The sequence below is a fragment of the Sabethes cyaneus genome, chromosome 2 (assembly GCF_943734655.1).
Source record: "Sabethes cyaneus chromosome 2, idSabCyanKW18_F2, whole genome shotgun sequence".
Taxonomy (NCBI): Eukaryota; Metazoa; Arthropoda; class Insecta; order Diptera; family Culicidae; genus Sabethes; species Sabethes cyaneus.
Genome location: NC_071354.1, coordinates 141399845 through 141414871, shown reverse-complemented (window position 1 = coordinate 141414871; position 15027 = coordinate 141399845). Strand labels below are relative to the sequence as shown.

At 37.6% G+C, this 15027-nt stretch overlaps 1 protein-coding gene across 1 annotated transcript in view; it reads left to right on the top strand.

Annotated features, from left to right (window-relative positions):
• LOC128734510 (uncharacterized) overlaps nucleotides 1–15027 on the top strand; it is an 82050-nt gene that overhangs the window by 28975 nt on the left and 38048 nt on the right. Inside the window, exon 4 of the mRNA XM_053828748.1 lies at nucleotides 6893–6922. Within this exon, the coding sequence (XP_053684723.1) occupies nucleotides 6893–6922 (30 nt within the window). The remainder of the gene's footprint in view (nucleotides 1–6892; nucleotides 6923–15027) is intronic.

Genomic DNA, 15027 nt, shown 5'->3' with positions numbered 1-15027 from the left:
TATCAAATCTAAAGTTGTAAAAAGTTTGGCTCTGCCTAGTTGATCTAAACTATCATCCATCTTAGGTAGCGGGAATTTGTCTGCAAGAGTCTTTTTGTTTAGCTGTCTAAAATCTACAAGTAAACGCCATTTTTTGTATTATCCATTGATATTTTTGGTACGAGTAGGATCGGAGAGTTATACGACGATACGGAAGGTTCTTTCTAACATTTTATTCACTTGACGATCTATTCCGTCATTCTGTGAGTGAATAGTCTTATAAGGCCATTACAAATTACTGATTTATTTCTAAAGTTTTGGTTCACCCCCTCTCCATTCCTTTGAAATTGGCTTGAAAAATCGACGGGTAAAAAAATAATTTTTGGGATATCAGACAAATTTTTTTTATAAAATCAATTGTCTGTGAGCTCTACAGCCTAAAGAAGTGGAAAAATGAGTGTACGAGAGTATTAACGCTTCTAGCACGTGACAGAAATGGAAATTCGAACAATGGAATTTCCGAAAATCGGGAAAAATACTTTTGATTTTGTTTTTCTTTTCGTTGCTTTTTGCATGGAAAATAATAACATATATATGAAAGTAACAATAGATTTGGTTTTTACGTTTAAAATTTAAGTAAAATATTTGTAATGGTCTAATTAGGTATGTTGTCACTAGCTCCCAGTTGGCTTCGAGGTATGACGCTGGCTTAATAAGCCAGTATTTCCAGCCACGTGCACTTTGACTCGAATAAAATTTGATATACACAAGAATCTCTTTTTACGTCCATTCACTTTACTTGATTTCGTTTTACGTCACCTTTTTTACGTTCGAAATTTTAATTAATGTCCTCTCGTTTTAAGTCCAAAATTTGAAATAACGTCCTTTCGTTTTACGTCCAAAATTTGAATTAACGTCCTCTCGTTTTACGTCCAAAATTTGAATTAACATCCTCTCGTTTTACGTCCAAAATTTGAGTTAATGTCCTCTTTTTTTACAACCGATTTTCTTGCGTCCCCCAATAGTGGACGTTAAACGAGATGGACGTTAAACGAGTCGACATCTCTGTTCAAAAAATGGGTAGGTTTTGCTGTTGGTTGATTGATAGGTTGCTCCATATGTTGGTTATATGCTATCATGCTTGTACCTTGATTATGTAGCAATGATTATTATGATTATTGATTGTATAACATTCTAATTCTCGGTTGACAATAACGCGGAATAGTGTTTTGCGGTATACCATTTCGCAAAAAAAAACAGAGTCCAGCAGTCGAACACTTGAGTTGAATAATCCAGTCGATCAGTTAAATAGAGTAGTCCAGTCGAGCAGTCAAATCGAACAGTCCAGTCGAGCAATTTAATCGAACAGTTGAGTTGAGTAGTTGAATCGAGCAGTCGTATTGAGTAGTAAGTCGAGCAGTTGAGTCGAGCAGTCGAATCGAAAGGATGAACCGAGCAGCCGATTCGATCAGTCGAATCGAGCAGTTGATTCGAGTAATCCAGTCGGGCAGTTGAGTCCAGCAATTAAATCGAGCTGTTCAGTCAAGCAATCAAGTCGACGTGTCCAATCGAGCAGTTCAGTCGAACAGTCGAATCAAACAGTCCAGTCGAGCAGAGCAGTTGAGTAGCCCAATGGCTCAATCAAATCGAGCACTCTAGTCGACCAGTTGAACAATAGAGCAGTCCAGTAGTCGACCAGTGAGGTGACTAAGAATAGAACCCATTCCTACGAAAGCACGATGTCCTGTCATGGACCTGTTTTTAGTTACCGATAAGCCTCTTATGACGTCCTGTCAGAGACCTAGTTTGGGCTACAGACAAGCCTCTATATACAGGGTGCGTGACGAATGTTTGCAGTAAATGACATGTTTTAAAAAATTAACACCAGTTAGTCATATATGTGAGGATGTCAGGGTTCAGATCTTTGTTCGTTTCTTGTTGGTGATTGAATTAGCCAAATTCCATCGCGGAAGGCACATAATTATCATGACATTCGAGCTCCTAGTAAATGTTTCAAGATAAATGTGAATATCATCCATCAATTAGCCTTAGTGGCCTTCAGCATCAAGTAATAATTGAAGATAAAATTGAATTTTCTTTCAACTGTAAATATCTCTTCGATGTATCAGCAAAAGCAAAAATTGTTTTAGGGACTTTTACAGTGTTATAGCTTAGTAGTTTGAAGGAAACGCCACAAAAATAGCATGTGGGGTATGGGAGTGTATTTCCAGCCCATTAAGCGGTAGCCTGAACAATATTCAGGAATTACGTTGAAACTATATTTATTCGAGACAAGATTTTTATACCAGTTGTTAGAATATTATTTACTGAATATTGTCGTGTATTTTGGTCTTAATGAAACGCTACTTAATTTGAGTTATAGTCGCGAGAAATGATGAAGTCGCTGCGGCCTAATTGGGCCCATTTTCTATAGTGGTGCCTGTGTTTTTTAAATCCAATCGGCCGAAATAGCCTGCACAGGGATTTGATACTTTGCAAAAACAGATCAAAAGAGAGACCGATGGATAATGTGTCGCTATTGCCTACATTCCGGGCTCACTGAAGATAATTAGTTTTGCAGTGACAACAGCTTGCTGCTGGCGCTAGTGTATCATTGAATCGTTCATATACATTAGCACCAGAAGAAAGTGGTTGTCACTGAAATACTAGCTATGTCCAAACGATAGAAGTGTTTCAGGTGTTTCGGGTCTCACATATTGGTAGTAGTGTAAATAACGCACCATATGCTGGAATTAAAAACAAAATGCTGCTAATGGCTAGTGAATGCAAATTGATTTATATTTTCATATCAGAGGGGAATTTTTGTGTTCTTCCGTGATAAAAAGAAGCAGAATTGATCTGTGATAGCATGTTCACAGCTGTTTAGTTTCTAGAATAAGTAAACGTGATCATAATTGTGTGTTTTCTAAACCATCATCAAGAGCGGATACGCGTAAGCGATTGCTGCTGGTTTTTTCAGCTTGGTTAGATGCTAGTGGAAAAGCAGTGGTTTTAATGTTTATTGAATAAAATTTAGCAAATTACTTACATTTTTATGAAAATAGTTATAACACATTAAAGCCTATGAGTGCTACATTCGTTTCAGCATTGTTGTATAGCGGCAAAGTTTTTATTTGGGAAAGTGTTGCCAAAAAAGGTAATCTATGCCGCAATTAGTAGCGTGCTGGGAATACCCTCCCATACCTTATTTAGCATTTTAGGTACGATAAACTAAACATTTTTACAAAAAAGTAAATTTGCATTAAAAGGGCCATTGGTTACAAATAACATCAAAGCCAAAGTAAGTTCAGCGCAAATATCAGATGTCTTTCCCTTTTGGCATGGATGGCAACCAGAGGGGTGGTGTGGGTATCAAACTATATACATTGTCCATGTCCCACCCATTGGTTTTGGTAGTTCTGGTTCTGGTATCTACTTACTGATTGATTCATCTTAAAACAACTGAGACTAATCGAAAAGCATTCAAACACAGCCTATTAGCTATAATTTAACTATTACTAGCTGTTATTTTCGATATGAAGGCTACTTCAGAGTTGTTGCCATCCAAGGATGTTTAGTCCGCCAAATTTTGACAATTTCACACCCCTGATGGCAACAAGCACGTAGGTTATCGGCATCGATTCATTGCATCCTGCACTGAAAAGCTTCTACTAGAAGCTATCATTGCAGTCTGCTCCCGCTTGTCATTCGTACTTACCGCTAGCCTTCCATATTAACGAAATCTGACCTTGTTTTTACATATATTTTCACTATTAAGCGTATGAAAGATTATTATAAGTATGTTACTATAAAATTGCTGGACATTTTATCTTTCCAACGACATATTATTGGTTATGTTTCGTTCAGTAGTATAGAAGTTATAAGCATTTTAAATCTTTCATTCAAACGCTACACTTCTATTTTCATTCTCAAAAAGCGCTCCTACCCAGTATAGTAAACAAATACGTAGTCCTACGGCAAAAATCCTTTTCAATGACTGTTGATAGACATTTCCGGAAACTGTCGCATGCACATTTTACCATGTTTCGATCCACAGACGTCATCACCTCGATGATCTCGATAGTATCCCGCTCGTTGACGCCCCGCACAAAATAATCCAAAGGATTGATATCGGAAGTGTTAAGGGGCCAAATTTCCTTCTCCCAAAACTCCAGCACATTTTCAACAAGCCATTTTCGTGTTTTGTTGGCATTATGAGCAGGTGCGCCGTCTTGTTAGAAGATGAAGATGATAATCCACGGAACAACAAAAACCTGCAGAACCTTCAGATGTACATTGGTAGTTACCTTCAATTCTTGTTCAAAGAAATACCTATACATATCCCCCTGGCGGGAGACTACGTCTAGAACCAGTATTCTTTTCAATCATTCTTTCCACTTTTTTGACCCTGTTCCGTTCAGCGGTAATGGAACAGTACTTGTATGCCTTCCGGTTAGGTGTGCAGGATAGCTTATGACTTTCCCAAGTCTTACAGTACACTGTTCTTTCCGACGACAGTTTTACCGACGCTTGCTCCGACGCGCAATCAAATGACGACAGCTGACGGATTATTTTCTTGTTTCGACATCTTTCAGTTTACTCAACTCTGTTTGTTTACATCTGACACCCAACAATATAAGCTATTCAGTGCTGCCAGATATACCTGAATATTGTTTAGCAAGCATTAGAAATTGCTATTTCAAATTTACAGCAAAAATTCGTCACGCATCCTGTATATAGATTCTTCAAGAGGTTATAAAAACCTTCCGAAGAGTGGGTCACTTGGTTTAATAACGGTGGTTAGAAAGTTTCCGTGGAGATACATAGTTTAATTTATTCATTTAACTTAATTTGCTGCGAGGGTGTTGCCCCCACGCCTCTTGTAAATCTGTGTTCTTTTCGGTAATCCCTATAAAGCGAAACAGCGCCTTTTAAACGTTTTTAAACTTCCCTCTTCTCAATAACCACCCTCTTCCCCCCCCCCTTCAGAAACCCCCTTTTGTCATCTAGTCACTTGAACATTTGTAGCCATCTCAACCTTCCTCATCCCTCTGTAAGAGAACTCTTCTCCCCTTTGTAAACCTCCCTGCGCTGATTCTTTGTTATCAAAGAACATGTTTGCGAAGTTTGATGCTAAACCGTCCAGGCGTTCTGAAGTTTTGGCGGTACATACATTCATACTCACGTTCCTCGTATATATAGGTATAGATATGAAGAAGGTTTTGTTTGATATACATGATAATACACGTGTCACTAAAATTAACTGAAGTACTGTGTTCATGGAAATTGGTGAAAAATGAAATCGATGACGTATACAGGTGACCTTCACTAAGTCTATATTTCTGGCCTAATATCAAGAATTTTTCAGTTTGCCTGAGTCTACATTTTTTGCATTCATCATTTATTCTTCCCTAGTATTTTTCTGCACAAATACAAATATGCATTCCGCATACCATCTTTATTATTGCTTTTTAAACTACCCCCAGGCTCTTTCTTATTAGTGCTTAAGTATTCCTAAATTATCGAGCTTACTAACGATATTATTTATACATTTAGCAGTGTTGAGCACCGCTAATTCGCTAATTCGCTAACCGACTAATCGAGAAACGCTAGTTATACTTTATAATTTATACTCAGACTAGCCGAATTGTTGCTGGGCCATGATTCCAAATGAAGTGCCGCTGTTTATTTTAAAATTAACAAACTGTAAAGCATTTTATCCATTATAATAGGTTTTGATCTTAGGTAAATTAAGAACTGTTAATTTGCAGTTTGCGATTAGTGATTAGTGAAATTTCCACGATTATCGAGCAAATTACATCGGTTAACGAATTAGCGAATTAGCGGTGCCCAACACTGCATTTTAGGATCTTTTCTCGGTCTTTTTAACCAAGTCACAAGTAGGTCAGCCTTATAAGAAGGCCTTTGTTGCGATCACCAAAGGCCGCTTACGTATAGCTTGTCTTAGTAAGTTATAATTTTATGCTAGCCAAATGATCACATGGTGGTTGCAGCCTACAGATGCATTTTTATTTTACGACTTGTTTTGGCCGGAGGTATTTTTTATGTAATGAAGGCCCTATTCAGCTCAAGGAAGCAGGTTGAAGGCTGAGAATATACACTCAAGCGTCTTTTTACACGTTTTTTTTTACGATTTTCGAACTTACGCGGTTCTTTTATGACAAGTTTTGAATAATCACCCCTCACCTTTCCATTCTTTCCCCTCCATTGTTAGGGTGTCGGTTTTACCCACAGTTCCCCTACTTTCCCCTACCGTCCCTTCATCAATTGTAGAACCACCTTTTCAAAGAATATTAATTTATACGTGTTTTACATCATTTTTTGAAATAATACGCGTTTTTCAGAGATTTTTTAAATTCGAGCGGAGTTTTCGACGACATTTGGATTTTTTTACAACATTTTTCTAGTTAACGCGGCGTTTTAAACGGCTTTCTTTTACGCGGCACGTGTCCCCTGAGTAAAAAAAACGTGAGTGTACCCGATTTGAACTTATTTGTTGAGTTCCAAGTAATCAATTTCGATGCTGTAATGAGTATAGGCGTTCTTGTTGGATAGCAATTTGGACAGAAAATGGCTGGAAAAATGACCGTTATTTTTTGATTGGTAATTTAAATATTTACAAATGAGTCGTATACATTCCCACTGCATACCATCGACGAATACACGTATATCATATACACTGCAAACGTGAAAAAAGTTATTAGGGGTATTCATGTAAGGAATTATTTTTATCTGAGTGTATTGGCTAAAACTTTACTACTGACTTTATGTGAACGTACCGACGCATGATTTATTTTTATGAAGCCTCAGCCATGAATTTTATTTTTGCACGAGGGCAACAAAATTTGGTAGCGAAAAGTTGATCGGCCTCAGTGCCTAATTTGCAACCTAGCATCACAGATAAGCAGACATAACACTCACTGTTCCATTCTTCGCACGCAGTAACAGTCATGTCAAATTTGTTTTTTTTTTTTTGTTGGGAATGTCTCTGATTCGTCAAAGCGGCGTTTTTTAACGTAAAGAGAGAAAGACAATCTAAGGTACTAGCATGGACAAAAGTATTTTTTTTGGCATTTCAGATTTAGCTGATACTTTGCATAGATGTTTTCTTTAAAAACATGTCATTTTATGACATCAGTTATTTTATAAGGTTTCGATTGCTGTTACCGGGAGAACATTCAATTACAGCGGTCACTAATTTTCAGGAAAAGAACAAATATCGCGACATCAATTCTGCAGAGTGATACATTAATCCGAACATAAAATGACATCAGTGACAGGTTCACTAGTTTAGTTCAAAAACAAAAGTACAACGGCGATGTATGACTGTGGCCGCTCGTTTTTAATTGATAAAACCACTTTTCGCGTGCAAGCCAAGCATTGAGCTAAGCTTGAAGCATTAAAATCTTATAAAATCTATCGTGAGAAGATCGCTTTGCTTATAGTTAGCACAGGCATTCATTAGATCATTGAAAAACTGATCTCAAAGGCTTAACTTGTAGTCAACTTTGGTTTCAATTATTCAAATTGGTTAGCTCATTAGCTCAAACTGCAATCTCTAAAAATACATTAGTTAACATAATCGAGCCTAATTGGAATCTATATAATCAGCATTGTTTGTGTTGACAAACTATTGGTTACGAAATATGTGGAAAACTGTTTCCTGTTTCTATCAGTTGCTTCAACCGACTGCGCTCCGTGTGGCATTGAATGTCAATTTAGTGTTAATCTTGTTCGCATTGACTTTGACCTCAAAAGTCAACTATTCATGGGAAACAACCAAAGGCTTAGTCGTACAAAGTTCACGCGTATGCTAATGTATGCCTAGTGCTGTTTAATGGTCAGTATGACTTGTGTCTCGCTGGTTCTTTCTAGCCAACAACGACATCCAAATTGATTGGAATTACCCATTGCCCGGTTCTCGATACTGCTGTAAACATTTTGCAGGTGATCGCCGTGATCGAAGTGCATGGTGTTTTTCTATATCCAGCAGCAAATTGAGGAATGTTCATCTGTTGAATCGATCTCGAAAGGTGCACGAGACCAATCAAAGTATGTATGCTAATTTGCTGTATCGGCTGGTATGGTGCGATTTACGGCCGCTTGATTCTTAGAGGTGTTACAGCTGGAACACTGACCTTGGACTGTCCAGGTCGGGTTTCCACAAGATCAATAACCAATCAAACCAATGCATGGTTGTTGGAACGTAGTTCGTTCTACATTTGTACCGACAATGAACAACTAATTAAATAAACCAAATCATAACAGCTAGTCACAAAATCTATCTTTTCGAAAGATTGATTCAATCTTTGTATAGGTACAGGCAAGAAACAAACATGCCAGGAGTTGTTCAAATACCTCGACCCATAAATCAGATACTGGCTCTGAGCCCGGAGTTTTACTTATATTTGTTTTGATCCAATCTCCTTTCTCCGGATCCAGCAGCCAACCTTGGATAATCGATTGCCGTCACCTACGTAACCGCTTATTCATGCGGCAACCAACCTCGGATCCAGTATCCAACGGAAAGAAACCAAACACCGGTTAGCAAACGGAGGAAACGAGTAACTTAGATTCCAGCTGGCAGGTATGCAATGCATGCACGCGAGGTGAGCACGGGCAATGTTGCCGGTACTACCGCCAGCCGGATTAAATTGCGCAAAATGAGCGTCAACATGCAGCATGACTGCGCATAAAACGGATGGAAAAAGTAGGAACTGCCTGCCCGCTGACCGATTTAGTCTATTCATCATGCGATACGGCATCGTTTCGTGGAAATGAAATAGAAATTTGTTGACTCTTAGCAAATGCTGCGGGTGGAAATGATTGCCGGAAAATATGTAGATACGTTCAACGTGTTTAAAAATGTTTGGTATTTTGGGTTTGAAATTCGTGAGCTCCGTGATTTTATGATATTTCATTGTCTCTACCTACACTTTATAAAGTTGTTAAAAAATTGACTGAAATGTTCCAGATTATTTACTATATAATTTGAAACTTTCGTGGCCTTTTGATTAAAGAATTAAAAAATCTTATTTACATTTCAATTGCATAGTTTGGTCATCCTAAGTGTTTTCAAATTCTTTAGTGAACAACGTTTCCCAGCCAGCTGTAATAGACACAGGATAATAGCAGGACTAGGGCCACGATTCTATAGACTGTGACAGTTTCTTCCAGTTGAGATTCGAATATACGACGACTGGTTTGCTAGACCAGCATCGTACCTCGAGTCTATCGGGGCGGCTCGAAATTGAGCCACTGATAAATTATTTCACTATCAATCATTGTATAACACTAAATTATAATGATATGACGAGCCCAGATTTAGATGACTTCTTCCCAAGTAGATCGACAACAACTAATTTGGTTCAGTTTACCTTACACTGCACGACGCTAGTTCAAGTAGATATCATCTATACAGATATTAAAAAGGCTGCATTCGACCGAGCCGATCAGTTCATCCTGCTGGTGAAGATTGCTCTTTTTTTGAAACGATGATTCTACAATTGATGTCCAATGCTGGAAGTTGCATAAAAGATAGGAGTCACAACGACAACTTATTAAGCATAGTTACATATTACTCCCCCCCTTCCTTTCCACCCTTCCCCTTCATTCCCGAAAAAATCCTTCTTCATTACTTTCCCTTACCGTCCCTTCATCAATTGTAGAATCATCGTTTCAAAAAAATATTAATATATGCCTGACCGCATTTCAAGGTCATGACTAAAGTCACGAGTTTGGTCAACGAAGATTGCTCTACTGGGCGCTTCACTCAGCTTCGTTGAGTGGCTCAAACTATACCTGTCTAACCGTTCTCTCAATGTGAAGATCGGAAATAAAGAAACATATAGCTTCGTTATCTCATCAGGTGTACCTCAAGGAAGCAATCTCGGGCCACCGTTATTCTCTATATTTTTCAACGATGTCGGTTTCGTCATTCCACCAGGATGTAGGTTATTATATATGGATGACCTCAAACTGTATCCTATGTTACTATCCCTGTCTACTGCATCGAACTGCAGTAATCTCGATGATTTGTTTGAATGATATTTCTACAATCAGCTAATCCTCAGGATAACAACGTAATCTCTATCACACGAAGAAAACCGACCATTTTATGGGAATACACTATTTCTGGCCAAAAATGATGAGATGATGATATTGATGAAGATGATGATGATGATGATGATGATGATGATGATGATGATGATGATGATGATGATGATGATGATGATGATGATGATGATGATGATGATGATGATGATGATGATGATGATGATGATGATGATGATGATGATGATGATGATGATGATGATGATGATGATGATGATGATGATGATGATGATGATGATGATGATGATGATGATGATGATGATGATGATGATGATGATGATGATGATGATGATGATGATGATGATGATGATGATGATGATGATGATGATGATGATGATGATGATGATGATGATGATGATGATGATGATGATGATGATGATGATGATGATGATGATGATGATGATGATGATGATGATGATGATGATGATGATGATGATGATGATGATGATGATGATGATGATGATGATGATGATGATGATGATGATGATGATGATGATGATGATGATGATGATGATGATGATGATGATGATGATGATGATGATGATGATGATGATGATGATGATGATGATGATGATGATGATGATGATGATGATGATGATGATGATGATGATGATGATGATGATGATGATGATGATGATGATGATGATGATGATGATGATGATGATGATGGTGATGATGATGATGATGATGATGATGATGATGATGATGATGATGATGATGATGATGATGATGATGATGATGATGATGATGATGATGATGATGATGATGATGATGATGATGATGATGATGATGATGATGATGATGATGATGATGATGATGATGATGATGATGATGATGATGATGATGATGATGATGATGATGATGATGATGATGATGATGATGATGATGATGATGATGATGATGATGATGATGATGATGATGATGATGATGATGATGATGATGATGATGATGATGATGATGATGATGATGATGATGATGATGATGATGATGATGATGATGATGATGATGATGATGATGCTGATCAGGTTCACGTCAGCAGCCCGGATGTCGTTGGCTAAGTCGTGTGCTTCTCTGGTAATTCCATTTGCTTGTTTCCTCAAGGTGTGTAGCTCTTATTTCTGTTGCTATTGGGCGTTGATGACATCGACGATGGAGTTGTCAGACCACCAGGTACGAATAATGTAACGCAGACAGCGAGACGCACTACGGTTTGCAGGTGTACATACGTATTTAAAGTGTAAAGTGTACAGTACGAATTTAAAGTTTAAGTTGAAAATTCGGGGTTTCGTATGTAGAGTGATCTGGTTTGAGCGTCAGATATTTCGCAGATCTTCGAAGCCACGTCGGGCCTCCCTGATCGACGTGGCTATATCAGTCTTTGTACCACAAGCAGGCATTGTCTGGCTACCAAGGTTCCGCTACTGTAAAGTTGGCGGGATTGTCAGTGTTCACTATTATAGACTTGACTACGCTAACTACATTCACTGTGGGACCTGCTACCTGGGAGGTCACGATGGGGTCATCCAACTTGCTCTGCATTTCGATTCGACGTGCGAGCAAGTTCGTCGGTTAGGTCAAATTCATCTAGCTGCTTCATCGTTTGCGGACTCCAAGGTTATCCTCGATTTCGTCTGCTGCCCTGTATCACACCAGCATTAGCCCTTATAGGGTCGGACAAGACGCCATTGTACAACACCTTACTCGAAATCGCCTCATACTGAGCCTCCATTAGGCATTAGGTCTTCCGGCACTTCTCTACGCCTAAGTGTGTCTCAGATGTTCTCATGGTTGAGTCGGCCAAATACTTTTTCAAACTCAACAAACACCAGCAGAAGACCCGTTAAGCAAACATTTTCTTACGTGCGATGATTAGTCACACAAAATGTCGTTTGGAAATAACTCGCAATCGCCGCTATTTACTTACAGTTGTAGTTGGAGTAGAATGGATAAACGATAGTGAAAAAGGTATAATTATTGATGCGGTTTTCACCTAGCATTAGCATTTAAGTATTGAAAACTGTGTTTTTACCTTTGTTATACTATATAACAAAGGTTTAGAAACTGGTGGAAAAACACGAAATCGAACCGAGGCCCGGAGGGCCGAGTCACATATACCAATCGATAGGGTTCGACGAACTGAGCAATATCTGTGTGTGTGTATGTATGTATGTGTGTGTGTGCGCTTCATTTTCTATCGCCTGTTTCTCGGAGATAGCTGAACCGATTCGTTCGATTTTGCTTTTGTTTGAAAGGTACTATTGTCTAGTGTATCACTATTGAGTTGTTTCATGGTCCGACTTTTTGTTTAAAAGTTATGAGTAAAAATGTGAAAACTACCTGACACGATTTTCTGCGGAACCACACAACCGATTTCAATGATCTTAGTACCAAATGAAAGCTTTTGCTATCATAAAAATTGTCAGATTGTTTTATTGAGAACAAACAAGTAGTTTAAAAGTTAACCTTAAAAAACCTGTTTTGACAAGGTAATAATTATCGCCTGTTTCTCAGAGATAGCTAAACCGATTTTTGTGCTATTAGTCTCGTTTGAAAGGCAATATAGCCTAATAGATCACTATTGATTTGTTTTGTGATTGGACGTTTAATTTGAAAGTTTGAACAATCGTGTACAACATATCAATATTAGCAATAATTTATAATAATTTTAGCTTCAATTATTTATTTAATTTAATTTATTATTTTCAATTATTTTAGTATCAAACGAAAGGTTTTGACACTGCGAATGTATCTGCAAAATTTCATAGAATTGGTTTTTCCGGTCAAAAGATATTAACCCTTGAACACTCGCGCCAACTTTTGTAACACGGTTACTCGCGCGCACAATAGCCCAAAACCAAAAAACGTGCGCATTAGAGTTTTGACTGGGAAAACTTGGTTTTAGATTTATCGAACTTTTGGAAGTTTCTTGAAATTGAAAGCTCTATCGTCTGGTAGAATTTAAATTTTGATTAATCCCCCTTAAAGTGAAATAAAAAAAAATATTTTTCTTCAGTTTCCGTATAACACATTGACGAGTTCTGCAAAGTTTTATAGCATATTATTACAAGAAATTTTGCTGAAGACAGCAACCTTCTATCTATTCAGCGAAGATAGAAAAACCAGTTTTTCTATTTTAGCTCTTTTTGGAATTGTTGTATGACTTTTACATGTATTACAAAGTTGTACAAATAGTAAAAATACACAACACTGCTAAATATAGTATACCTCTATGTTTGCTTGTTCAGGAACTGTAGAATTTTGATTATAAAATATACTCTAATTTTGACTCCGAATTACTTGATTAGCAACAGGCGGATACATTTTAAACATTTTACATTTGCTGATAGTTTTGTTGTAGAAAAACACCATTTTTCCATATGAAGAAACGAGAGACAATTCCGGTTAGAGTCAATTGCGGTTCACCTCACATGCTGCTTGCTTCATTTCTGTGATGTCGGTTTATGCTGATCTATTTTCCTAACAATTTAAAGTATTAATGCATTGAATAGTTATGACATTTTGCTCATAACAAGTTTATTGAAGAACGATTTGTAACTTTATAATAATATGGCATTCAAAAACCTACACGTATTGTACAAAATACCACTGCGTGACTAACCGAAGGTTAATACAAATTGATGAAATTTATTCAAGAAAACTTGATTGATGTGAATCAAATAGAATGGCATTACAGGAAATTATGCATAGTTCAAAAACCTATAAACTAGACCCTTACTACGCAATGTACACGTTAAAGAATAATATTTCTTCTTATAACTTACTTTTACTTGCACTTACTCGCATTGATAACAACTTACTTAGCAATTTCATGGAAAAAGATCTATCAAAATTTATAAGTGCTCCTATTTTGTTCAAATTGTGTAAACTTATTCAATTTCCAAAAATTTTATGTAAGCCAACGCCCTACGCAACGTTAACCAATAGATGAATTATGTTCCGAAGATGTGTCGGTTTCTATCTTAAATAGCAAGTAAGACCGTATAACAAAGGTTCCACCACTAGGTGGATTAAATCAGGTTTAACAGCTTATGTCATTCGTGACTTCTGCGGGGTTGAGATTTGAACCGGGTCCTCGGCGTGAGACCACTACGCCGGGACTGACCCCGAAAACTGTTTTTGATTTTTGCTCGATTTTTCGGTTGATCACTACTCTTGATCTGCTAAGAATAGATGCAGCAGAGGCCGGTTTTAGTTTTAAATATGGTACATAGCACTAACCTGTACATGTTGGTGTTATTTTACTTTTCTTAGGTACTAAATTTATAGTTTATCCAATATCACCAGTAGGAATGGAAAACTAACCACCTTAGTGTAATTTCTCGAAGCCATCCTTGTTGGAAACGTTCTTGTTTAAAACCGCATTATTTGGGGGAAAGCTGCATGTTGTGTTTACGTGCGTAATAGCTGAAGAGAATACAAAAAGCGTCTCAAGCTCAAGAGTGTTGACAAATTCTCTACCATACCGAAGGCTATACGACACGTATAACAAAAGTTGTTTTCACTGTACTAGCAGTTCTTTTCGGTGCTTGTGTACTAGTAATATGTCGCAAGACTGGACGCAAGAAAAAATGGTAAATGTCTTTAAATATATGTCACCAACTAGTACTTTTAACGACCCTGGTCTTAGCCTGGTCTTAGTTTTTGTTCGCGCTCACTCAATGCCGGTTTTCGTCTTTCTCCACTCGTCCTTCAAGTTTCATTCGCAATCCAATATCTTCGCCCGTTGCGCTCTTTCCGAGGATTTCGTCACTGGTCGTGACAAAAGCGTACTTGATGCCGGTCCATTTTGTTTCGGCGGTTCCACCAGGTGGCAACTCCGAGACTCGGAATTTAAATTTATTTATTTATTTATTTATTTATTTATTTATTTATTTATTTATTTATTTATTTATT